The sequence below is a fragment of the Tursiops truncatus genome, chromosome 13 (genome assembly GCF_011762595.2).
Source record: "Tursiops truncatus isolate mTurTru1 chromosome 13, mTurTru1.mat.Y, whole genome shotgun sequence".
NCBI lineage: Eukaryota > Metazoa > Chordata > Mammalia > Artiodactyla > Delphinidae > Tursiops > Tursiops truncatus.
In genome coordinates, this window is record NC_047046.1 from 26,009,064 (window position 1) to 26,021,181 (window position 12,118).

The following is a 12,118-nucleotide window of genomic DNA, read 5'->3' on the forward strand; positions in this document are numbered from 1 at the left end:
GGCTGTTTATGGGAGCTGGGATTGTCCTTAAGGTGTGTTTGACTTTGGTCAGGGTTGCATATATGTTCCTTCGGTTGTGGAAGCAGAGCAGAGATCCAAGGTTTCTTAGGACAAGCTTGATGGTGCTGGGCAGTAGCCTGGAACATGGTTTTTAATATCTTACGCTGTGCAGTCGTGTGGTCGCACTTCCAGTACATCACGTCCCTGTATCTGTCATACAGCCCATCTCTGGGCAAGACCTTGGCAGGTTTGAGAAACTGAAAGGAAGCCACTGTGATTGGGGTGAGGGTCAGAGATAGGAAGAGTTGGGGACCAGAGGAGGTAGAGCCTTGGAGACAGGAGTTTGGATGGTGCTCTTGTGCAAATAAATGGTGTCGGGGGTTCAAAGGCAGAGCAGTGACCTAATTATCTTTATGTTTTCAAAAGGTCTGTCTTCTACTGTCCTTAGGCCCTGTGCCTGTCACTTCTGTCCTCAGAACCTTGCTGCTTACTTGGCCATCTGTCTCTAGCACGTGCGGACAGCAGCCTGTCGTTTTTTCTCTTTTCCCTGATTCTGCAGACTTCCCTGGAAAGCTTACAAGAGCCCTGTGACATGGAATGCGAAATGAGCGAGACCAGCCTCCTCCTTCTGAGAGTGCTGTGTGGGGGTGGGGGACGAGGGCGAGCAGAATGGAGCCCCCATGGGGCAGAGGGGCAGCAGAGCAAGAGGGAGGTGAAGTCTCCTGCTTCAGGTGCCTCGGCATCAGTGGGAGGGGACTGGCCCGGGGCCATTTACCTGGGCCCCAGGAGTTTCTTGGTGGTAGGTGGGGGCCAGGCTGGGGGAGAGGAAGGGTTGGGAGCTGGGCTGAATGGCAAGGGTGGCAGGGGATGGAAGGTGGCTGGGCTGGTAGAGCCAGGCAGTTGGGGGGGGCACCTGGAGGAGGGGGCATTAGCAAGAGGTCTCAGCGTGTTCCTGGCCCCCGGACTGGAGGAATAAGCTCAACCAGGATGTGGGAGAGGGCTGCTGGGGCCAGGTTTTCAGGAAAGTGAGATTTTTTCTTGCACATTTATCAAACATCAGCTAAGGCAGGCTAAGATTACAAACTTGAGGCAAAATATATGCACTCTGGGCGTCCAGAGTCCAGGTGAAGATAGAAAAGCATAGATAAAAGACAGAATTCCCAAAATATTTTTTGTAGGATGTCAAATGAGTGGAGCAAACAAAAACTTCAGTCTTAGGGAGAAGCTGTTGATCCTGACATCTGCCAACAGCACCCATCAGCCAAAACTGCATTATATTTGTTTCTTTTTAGTCTGAGCTATTCTGGCCTTAGTCTTTTTTTTTTTTTAAAACATCATTGTCAGGGCTTCCCTGGTGGCGCAGTGGTTGAGAGTCCGCCTGCCGATGCAGGGGACTCGTGCCCCGGTCCGGGAAGATCCCACATGCTGCGGAGTGGTTGGGCCCGTAAGCCATGGCCGCTGAGCCTGCGCGTCCGGCGCCTGTGCTCCGCAACGGGAGAGGCCACAACAGTGAGAGGCCCGCGTACCAAAAAAAAAAAAAAAAAAAAAAAAAAACAAAGAAAAACATCATTGTCAGAGTCTGATCTGGCTCTGAGTGCAGGCCTGCCTACAGACTGCCCAGGGACCCTCAGGCCATCATCCCTTTGCACCACAGCGTCCACCTGGGCGTTAGCTCACCTGGTCCCTCTCCCCTTTGCTCACCACATCTTCTTTACAGGTACGCACTCACACACCCTCTTATTTGTCCTTGCCTTTTCTTTCTTGCTTTTTTTGGAAAATTTTAAAATTAATTTATTTTTGGCTGCATCAGGTCTTCCTTGCTGCACGCGTGCTTTCTCTAGTTGTGGTGAGGGGGCTACTCTTCATTGCAGTGCGCGGGCTTCTCACTGCAGTGGCTTCTCTTGTTGCGGAGCACAGGCTCTAGGCGCACGGCTTCAGTAGTTGTGGCTCGCGGGCTCTAGAGTGCAGGCTCAGTAGTTGTGGCACGCAGGCTTAGTTGCTCTGCAGCATGTGGGATCTTCCTGGACCAGGACTGGAACCCGTGTCGCCTGCATTGGCAGGTGGATTCTTAACCACTGTGCCACCAGGGAAGTCTCATGTCCTTGCCTTTTCTTATACTTGTTTCAGTACATTGATTATATTGTATTTTCCGTAAGTCATTTTGTAATGGTGTCAGTAGTTTTATATCCATGAATTTTCATTTCTTTCCTATTTCATTATTTAAAAAATAAAGACAGGTAATCATTTTCTTAGCTGAAAAGGAAATAAGGAAAGAACATGCTCTCATATGTTGGAGAGAGAATGTGCCAGTGAGGCTCCCCACATTGGTGGCCTTATTGTGCTCCAGGCACGAGACAGCTGGTTCCTGCAGTGGAGACTTGAGGAGGCCAAGGGTCTGGGGGAGGTAGGGGTGGGGGTAGCTGCAGGGCCTGGGTTTGTAGTATCCCAGCAGCTCCTGCCTGCAGAGGATTCTCTCTGCTCACATAGGCCCCATCTTAATTTTTGTGTTAAATGAGTTTCATCTCATGTCTTAAGTTTGTGCTTAAATATTTTTTTTAATGGAATAAGACAGATTGGACACAAGTCATGACTGCAGATCCCCATTGACTTCAGCTCCCTTTGATCTTCAGCTTTGTGATTTCTGCACAGTCTCCACTGCAGCTCAAGGTGCCATCTGCAGTAGAGCTTTCCTTGGATCCGATCTGGCAAATATCTTCACTAGAGATAGCAATGTGGTCATAATCAGGGTTTTCCTCTTTTATGACTTCTGTACGGTAGGAAAAGAATATACAAATTACAGAGCTAAATCTTTGGTACACTTCAAAGAATATGAATTTATTCTTAATTATCAGAATCGTTGGTGTGATATCCTAGTTATGAATAAGAAAGACATTTCTCTTTCTGCCACCTATGAATAAAAACATTGTTACTTGGAGAAAGGGAGCAATACTTGAACTCTAAGCACTAATCTTAAAACAATCTGTATTTTAGAAGTCTACTAAAGACATTTTAAAACTTAACTCTTATATTAAATTAGTTTATTCTTTCCCCAAAATTTTTATTTCCTTTTAAGGCAAAACAAGAGAAAACATGTCTTTTCAGTTGTAATTTTTTTTTCCACTGAAGTATTTTACAACTTAATTTTTAATACAAGTCTTAAAGTTGGTAACCTTCAAATTTTAATTGTTCCACCAACTTAGGTGTTAAAGTTGAGTGATGACATAAGTTTGAAAATAAATATAGTAATTTAATTTATAAATACGTGTAGTTAGCTTTTTACGCCTTGTTTTTCTCATATACGTATCTAGTACTTGGCTACAAAAATCTGAATACTATAGTGCATTTATTTTTGTCTTACGACTTGTCATTATATAAAATCTAATTCTTAATCACTGGACTAACTCTACAAGCTGTCTTACAGTAAAGTTGAATTTGTAGTTTTCCTAAATAAGAGGAGTTTGAGTCAGAATTCAGACTAGGAACTTAGGGACCCTCCCCCCTATTTTTTAAAATTTAAACTGAATTTATACTGTGTTCTAACCAGGGAGCCTCAGGGGATAACACTCTTTTCCGTTGTCATTTTGGCAAGTACTCCCAAGTAAGCCGGTCTCCACAAGGCAAGAGGTTCCATTTGGTAATAGCGCTGTTGTCCATGTAAGTGTGACCGCAGTAGGTTTGGGGAGTTAAGCAGTTGGTGTGCTGGTTCGAGCATCCCGGTGAGCAAGTGGGTTGATGAAGTCAGCAGTGCCGGGTGTGGGGGAGACCTCAGGGCAGGGATGCGACGTTAGGGCAGAGAGTGGCTGGGGAGCCAAGGGGTCCTCGTGCAGCTGGGCTGTGCTGCCGTGGCCCCCCTGCTCCAGCCTACCTTACAGGAGGGTGGAGTGTGTGGAGGATCAAGGCTGAGCCCTGCAGCAAGAACCCTCTGAAAAGGCGGCCACACAGCCAAGCTGCTGACGCGCAGCGTCTGCTGAATCGAACTCTGGCCCCCGCAGCAGCTGCTGGCGGTGTGTTTCCTTCTCCGTCCCCAGCTCTTCCCCAGGCTGAGCCTTCGATTTCGTGCACAAGTCAGGATGAAATCACAACCTGGACAGACTGGGTGGGCATGGGCGCAGTGTTCAGTTCTCTGTTTCGCACCGGCGTCACCTAATAAGCACCGCGTCTCCCACCCCCGTGAGCCGAGTGATGTCCTGGTGCTTCCATACAAATGGCTCGTCTCGTGTAGACCAGGAGCCATCTTAGAGCCTGGAGTTTGGTTTTAAGAGTGCAGTAGCTGGCCCTGTAACCTGAACGCCTGGGAGCCAGGAAGGGCAGGTGTGGCTCTGCCTGGAGCCCCGGGCGCTTCCGGGGCCCTTGGTCACTCCGGGCCAGCAGTCAGCTCTCTAGCCCAGCAGCTTTAGCAGAAGATGCCTTTCCAAAATGAAATACTGCATGGAACCCCATAGATGTCAGATTAAAAGTTTTTTAATATAAAGGTGTTTTGTAAATTGAGATTTACAAGAATTAAGAAGGCAGTTGGGGGGGTGATCGACTTTTACAATGGGCAGAAAACATTGGAAATAACGTGAATGGTAGATACCATCTTGTGTTAACCCCCCTCAACCAGCTCACTTCTGAGTGTACTTTGTTGCGTGCAGTGAGAGGTGTGTTTTGCCCTTTACCTTGCTATTCTCGGGGGCCTTCCATCAGACACGTGGGACAGAAGCTTCGTTCCAAGGAAAGCACATGAGCAGCAGCCAGCAGGGCAGCACGGAGTAATGGGGCAGGAACGCGCTTGACTGCTTCTGATTATAACTTTTATAAAATACACATTTACAAGATTGAAGTCCCAGTCTGACATCTGTTGGAGTTTAAAGCACCTCCTCAGAGCTCAGGGTCTGCAGACAGTTTGAAAACCACACCCAAGTCAAAATTGCTGCCTTCCCTTGATGAGCAAAGCAGCCCCTGGCTGGTGCCTGTCCTCTGGCCGTAGGTAGGATTCCTACCACCCTAAAGCTGAAGGTTGGTTTGAAAAGGTTCTCTGAGCTGGGCTTCCTTCCCCCGAGACTGGCCGCTGGGAGACGCTGCTGCAGGGGAGGCAGCGGACAGGGTGTTCTTGGCGGTAGAAGCTCCTTCCCGTGAAAGAGGGTGGAGATGGCTTTGTTTCTTTTTTTTTGCGGTACGCGGACCTTTCACTGTTGTGGCCTCTCCCGTTGCGGAGCACAGGCTCCGGACGTGCAGGCTCCGGACGCACAGGCTCAGCGGCCATGGCCCATGGGCCCAGCCGCTCCGCGGCATGTGGCATCCTCCCGGACCGGGGCACAAACCCACGTCCCCTGCATCGGCAGGTGGACTCTCAACCACTGCGCCACCAGGGAAGTCCCGCTTTGTTTCTTTTAATGCACTTTTTGCGTGAGTTGAACCGTTCTCAGAGTCAGGTGTTCATTCTGTGCCGTTGGAGTTAGTAGCCAATCGGGGGGGAAAAGGCTGCCTCAGAGCACGTTCTCACAGCTGAGCAGAAGCACCCTGGCTTGCTGGTAGGCACCTCGTGTCTTTGGCACGGCCTGATTTTATTTAATTTTTGTCTGCATTGGGTCTTCGTTGCTGCGCGCAGGCTTTCTCTAGTTGCGGTGAGCAGGGCCTACTTTTCATTGTGGTGCACGGGCTTCTGGTTGTGGTGGCTTCTCTTGTTGTGGAGCACGGGCTCTAGGCACACGGACTTCAGTGGTTGCAGTGTGCTGGCTCAGTAGTTGTGGCTTGCGGGCTACAGAGCTCAGGCTCAGTAGTCGTGGCACATGGGCTTAGTTGCTCCATGGCATGTGGGATCTTCCTGGACCAGGGCTGGAACCCATGTCCCCTGCATTGGCAGGCAGATTCTTTTTTTTTTTTTAATAAATTTATTTTATTTATTTTTGGCTGCGTTGGGTCTTCCTTGCAGTGTGCGGGCTTCTTATCGCGGTGGCTTCTCTTGTTGCGGAGCACAGGCTCTAGGTGCGTGGGCTTCAGTAGTTGTGGTTAGTGGGCTTTAGAGCACAGGCTCAGTAGTTGTGGCGCACGGGCTTAGTTGCTCTGCAGCGTGTGGGATCTTCCTGCACCAGGGATCGAACCTGTGTCCCCTGCATTGGCAGGCGGATTCTTAACCACTGCACCACCAGGGAAGCCCACAGCATGATTTTAGGTCTAAGCACTGAGAAAAATGAGAGTCCTAAGAAGAAAATGTGTTGGTTCCTTTCAGTGGAATAGCATGTGTGATTTAGTTTTCAGAGAAAACGCTGACTTCGTCTTCTTTCTCCCCCTTACAGGTGGGTGACATCGTGAAAGTCACAAGGATGAACATAAACGGCCAGTGGGAAGGCGAGGTGAACGGGCGCAAAGGGCTCTTCCCCTTCACGCACGTCAAAATCATCGACCCTCAGAACCCGGATGAAAACGAGTGATGCTGCTGCCCTGTGCCTGCTGCTTCATCGTCCTGCCCCACACGCCTCCTTCAAGCGGGGAAGCGTCCTCTCGGGCAGGTCACACGCGCTGCCAACGTCCAGCTTCTGCAGCGGGCAGCCTCCCACACATTGGAATGCTCACAGTGGCTGCCCCGGCATTTGTATCATAGTCGTGTTGTCAAAGAGTAGCTGATTTTAGAGTTCTTTGGATCATAAACTGGAAACACTGGTGGAGGCACACAGGTGAGAGGAGGTGCCGAGGACAGGGCTCCCTTCCGGCCAGCGCCCCGCCGGTCCCTGGGCTGACCCAGGGTCCCAGGGGAGCTCGGGCCCACAGCAAGGCCTTGCCACTGGGAGCCATGGGTGGTGCCGTCGCCGGCGTGGTTTCCATGAAGAGCAGAGGAAGTGGACCCTTCAGGAGAGGGAATTCTGCCCTAAACTCCCCACGTCAGGCTTTTCTTTTCTTTTTTTTTTCCCTCTTGTTGTTTGGTTTGGTTTTAGAAGACTTAATTAATTAGACTGGTGTGTTCTGAACAGGTTTTTAAATAGCAGGTTAGCTTTTGTGATGAGACGAGGGATGGCACGTGCCTCTGAAGCCGCTGTCACCGCAGGAGCGCAAGAAAAAGAGCCCTGAGGCAGAGGCCTGTACTGTCTTGGTTGCCGGTGGTACCTTGCCAGATAGCAAACAGCCACCACCACCACCACCCAGCAGATGTGGGCTTCCAAGCTGCGTGCATAGCCTCTTGGACGACGTTGTCCCCGCAGGCATCAGAGCCAGGGGCCAGGGGGTGGTGTGATTCACCTTGTTTGCTGGCTTCCTGTCCAGGCTTTCAGTGAATGCACCCCTTGAAAGTATAGGACCCAAGTTTCCTTAAAAAGTCGTTGAATTCACTAAGGAATCGTTAAATTCCACTCACTGAGGCCCAGTTCTCCCTGCCCCAGCAAGCTCCCCAGGCTGCCCAAGAGAGATCGTGCTGCTAATTCTGGCTCCATGGTTCTTGTGTCCACACTGCTCTCCAGCAAGAAAGTGTAAGCCCTGGGCCTTGGTTGATGCATTTGATGTCTAATGAAATGCATCATTAGCCATTACTTATTTGATGTTAAGTTTTCCCTGTTGGCTAAAAGAGGCCTGTTCATACGAGTCAGCTGGTACCAGTGTGTGACCGATGCCACGTCTATAGCACACGGCCGACTAGAATTCTGGAACCTTTGTGCAGTTCAGTGTGCCTGCCCTTCTGGACCCTGCTGAAGACAGGCCTCAGCTGAGAATGCGTCCAGCAGCCCTGGAGGTGTGGTCTCAGCCTGATAAGTAACTGTCCTCCCTGAGCATCTGCTGTAGCCTCGGCCCTGGCTCCCAGGGGTCTTGGGTTTTGAGGTTTCGAGCAGTTATCCTGGTCAGAACCAGCAAGGCCACCATGTTTCAATTTCTCTTTAATCAAATGTTCCATCAGGTAGGTAACCATCATATTAAAGACTCTTGAGGGTGCTCACATAGCCCTGTCTCTCTGTGGTTTTCCTGGAAAAGGCTTCTTTGTGGGCTCTTCCTGATCAGTGAGAGCTGTGGCCACCTCTTGCTCCCAAGGTGCCCGAGTTGCAGTCACCTCTTGTTCTGGGTCCAGGCCCAGCCTAGCCCCACGGCAAGTGGCACGTGTGTGGCTGGGCCCCTGCCCTCTACCTGGGGATGATGCCTACCCTGTGGCCTGTAACCCAGTACCCAAGGGGGTCTCTCACAGAAGGGGGGGACGTGTGCCCTGTCCAAAGAGAGCACACACCCTAAGGCCTTATTAAACCACATTTAGCCGAGAGGCTGGGCACCTTTGGATGCCAGTAGTTGGCTCAAGTACAAGAAGTATATGGCCTTTTGGAAAGCAAGGTTTCCTTCCAGCCATGTCTGCTGACCAGTAAACAGCGTGACCCACCTCACGGGGATCACTTCAGAATCAGAACACCCTGCAAATGTAGGTTTACTTCAGAAGGCATCTGTTCAGTCTGTCAGCCCAGGTGCATGTCTCCAGGGCTGCCCCAGAGATTCAGAGCCCCAAATTAGGTGAGCCTTGAGCTCTGAACTGGAGATGTGTGCCGAAAGTAGTACCTTTTGGACTTAGAACCTTATTAGTTTTTTAATCAGCCAGGGTCTTTTTTTTCCACCCTAAATATATAAGAAACAGCCCACTACCTTGGCTTTGGGCCTGGGCTCCCCAGGGATCTGGGAAGACTCTGCTTCAGAAAGCGACTCAAATCTTCCAGAGGCGTGGGCTTCCCTCCTGGGCAGGCTTCCTCTTAGGACTGTCCATTATTGCTACTTGCTCTGCTCTACTGTGTGTCACTTAAGAAAATGTGTGGATGTTAAAGTAGCTCACTGGGGAAGAGAACAAATTATATGCTAAAGGAATTGACAGTTTGATTAAAAATGTACTTATCCTGGAAAGGGAGTTGTCCCTGTCACCTCTGCCCGGTGTTGCTGCCCAGGGACACAGCTGATGAAGAGAAGGACATGTGGATGGACTGCCCTTCGACGACTTTGTCACCCAGATAAGACCCCTTCTGTGCTCACGGTCAGGAACCTGAGGAGAGAGGGCCAGCTGCTCCCTCCTGAGCCTGAGCATCTGGCCTGTGCTGACTCCCTTCTCCAGCTGTTTACACACAAGGCGGGCCGGGACCGGCGGCCACTGCTCTTGTTAAGTTTGCTCAGAGGAATATGAACATTTTATTTTTGAAAAGGGATGGTGTTTTTGTGCCAGGTGTTTATAATTTAATCCTTTAATAATATTATGTTCATTAACCTCTTAAAATGAGTGAATCCTGATTGTTTTCACACCGAACCCGAGACACCACCGAGCTCGCCCTCAGCCTCCACCCTCTGGGACCGGAGGCCTGTGTCCCTGTGGCTGCAGCCAGTGGCCCCGAGCTGGGTGTGTGCTCTCACGGAGTGGAAGGACAGTCCTCTGAGACAGGGTCGTGGTCTCTGCGGGAGGAACAGTGGCCTTGCTTCTTGACGGTCTTCACTGTGTGTTTTAAAATGACAACAACACAACACAAAACTCTTTTGACCTGTAACTTAAAGATCGTAAACTTCAGGCAATAATATTTTATGTGTAAGCTTTTAAAATTATTTTTGGGGATCATAGCTTGTTTTATTTTGTGCTATAAAATTAACAGTATTAAATGACTTATATTCTTAGAATACATGGAGTGTCTTTTCTTAACAGATCAGTGCCTTTTTATTTTTGTATTCCATTTTACGTTACTGGTCCCGGCATCAGACCCTTGTTTCCATGGCCTGTTTGTACATTGTCTCAATAAAACTTGCATCAGCCGGCGGTGGCAGCGGCTTTCGTGTTTTGGTGTCTCCTCAGTGCTGCCTTGGAGGCCCTCGGCCCCCCTTAGCCCCCCCAGCCCCCCCAGCAGTTAAGCACCTGCCCAGACACCTGTGAAGCAATGGCCACCTGGTGCTTCTGCGAGTTGCCCTGCCCAGCCCTGCTGCTGTGGACTGAGTGGAGGGGTGGGGCTTGGCACCAGCACCACTCACACCCTGGCCTCCCGGGGGCGGGGTGGCAGTTCCAGGCCCGGCATCCTCCAGGGAACTTGGGTGTCCTCCCTCTAATGGGCGCCTTGTCTGAAGCATAAGTTTCGGAGCAGCCTTGTCCCTGGTCAGGGCATGAGACTCACCTGCCTTTCTTAAATCCTCTGCTCCTGTCTGTGGCCCTCCTGACAGGCTCTGGGACCTTCAACTGGAGGTGTTGGGGGGCCCGCTGATTTCCCTGCCGCCCCCCAGCCAGTGCTATCCCGCACCTATTTGTGTGCCAAGAGAGGTCCAAGTGTCGTCGTGGTAGAACCTCCAGGAAGGTGCAACCTGGATCATCTCAAGCTGTGTTGCTGGAAAGCTTGGGAGATTCCAAACGGTCCACTCGTCCTGGAAGAAGGAAGGCCTCAGAGACACCTTTGAAGAGTACTTTCTGCTTGGAAAGTTAAATTTTGCTCAGCAACGCTGGGCTGGATTCCTCCGTGATGGGAACCCCTGGGAAGTGAAGCTGCCTCCCCACGGGGTGAGTGTCAGGGCCCAGGTCTTGACACCCCACAGCGTCTTTGCATCCTGGCCTGGAGTGACTCACCCTTCAAGCCCTGGCCCTGCTCATGGCTCCCTGGCAGGAGGTTGAGGCCTGTGTCCAACGGGGGGCTGCAGAGATTGGGGGGCATCCGTGCCCACGCCTTTTGCCCTGGGGACACCATTGCACTCTCCCCAGGCTCCCAGGCTTGTAGCCCAAGGTAGCCTGTGCCTTGCAGCCTGGCACTGAAACGGGGGCAGGGGGAGGGGACTCAGCTACACCCTCCAGGCCCACGTGCCAGAGACAGCCCCAGGGCTCCCACTGTTCAAACTCAGAGGTCCGAGGGAGGGGTCGGGAAGGGGAGCCCTTGGGGTGGGCTCCCAGAGCTGCCCAGTGGCCAAAGCTGGCCAGTGGATCGGGTGGTCCGCCCAGTAGCTGTGTGGAGGGCAGGGCCAGGAGCAGGGGGACCAAGCCCCTGCCGGCCCTCCGAGGAGTTGGGAGAGTTTGGCTTTGGCATTGAGGTTAGAGGGAAAACACCCATAGGGCACAGCATTCAGAAGCCCTGTGTCTGGAGAAAGGCCACCCACCCTGTCGACTCCACATCCCAGTATCCCTGTTGCCTGTTTATTACTGTATTTTCCAGAGTTACTCTACAGCATGCAAGTAAATATATCTGTAAGTACTCTTTTTTAATGTTTTCTCTACAGAAAGGCAGCATAGATCACTTACTGTTCTGCACCCTGCTTTATTCCCCCAGTCTGTTTAGAGCTGAGCCTCTGTTCTCTTCCATCACTGTGTCGTGTTCCTTGAGGTGGATGTGCTGTCACTCGGGTAACCACCTCGGGTATTGATGGGCATGTAGGTCCTTTCCAATCTCAGGTGGGCAGATGCATTAAAGTGAGTTCCTCTGACTGGGATTGCTGGGTCAAAGGCTCTGGGCACTGGCAGTTTTCAGAGCTGTCGCTAAATTGCCCTCTTATAGGGATTGCCTCAATTTACACTTTCGCCAGTGATGTATAATATATGAAAATATAACATTTTTACAAACACTCTGTAGATACCTTGTTTATGGCTAAACAGTATTCTACTATGTGGCTGAGGCACCTTATACTAGCCCATCTGTCTCCTGGCGTGTGGAAGTTTTTGCCAGTGGGGTTTTTTTGTTGTGTTTGGCTGTACCAAGTGGCTTGCGGGATCTTAGTTCCCTGACCAGGGATTGAACCGGGTCCTGGCAGTGAAAGTGCCAAGTCCTACTAATCACTGGACTGCCAGGGAGTTCCCCCACTGTTTTGATGATAGGAAATCCTCAGGTCTAAGTAAGGGCTGCAGGGGTAGGGCCCATCTTCCAGCTCCTGGGCTGACTCTGGTCCAGTCCTTGCCCCAGGTGCCTCCCGGCCCCCCTGCCCCCTGTCCAGTGCCAGTCCTAGTTGCTGGTATTTTTTCCCCAAAGACATATGTGATGAAAACCCCTAGCCCGCTCCTCCCTGGCCTATGAGATGCCTGCATGCCAGGCTGCTGCCCAGAGCCCAGCACTTGAGCCAGACTGGACTGACACATTCTGAGTCCCCAGAACTGGCCATCGTACCTCCTTGTCTTTGCCACACACTTCTCCTGCCTGGACGCCCTTCTCTCTGCTGAACTCCAAAGGGCTCATCTGTC

At 51.2% G+C, this 12,118-nt stretch overlaps 1 protein-coding gene across 1 annotated transcript in view; it reads left to right on the forward strand.

Moving 5' to 3' along the window:
* The window catches only part of CRKL (CRK like proto-oncogene, adaptor protein), a 31,723-nt gene extending 21,994 nt beyond the window's left edge, over positions 1-9,729 (forward strand). Inside the window, exon 3 of the mRNA XM_019926198.3 lies at positions 6,279-9,729. Within this exon, the coding sequence (XP_019781757.1) occupies positions 6,279-6,413 (135 nt within the window). The 3' untranslated portion in view covers positions 6,414-9,729. The remainder of the gene's footprint in view (positions 1-6,278) is intronic.
* Positions 9,730-12,118: the final 2,389 nt, after the last annotated feature.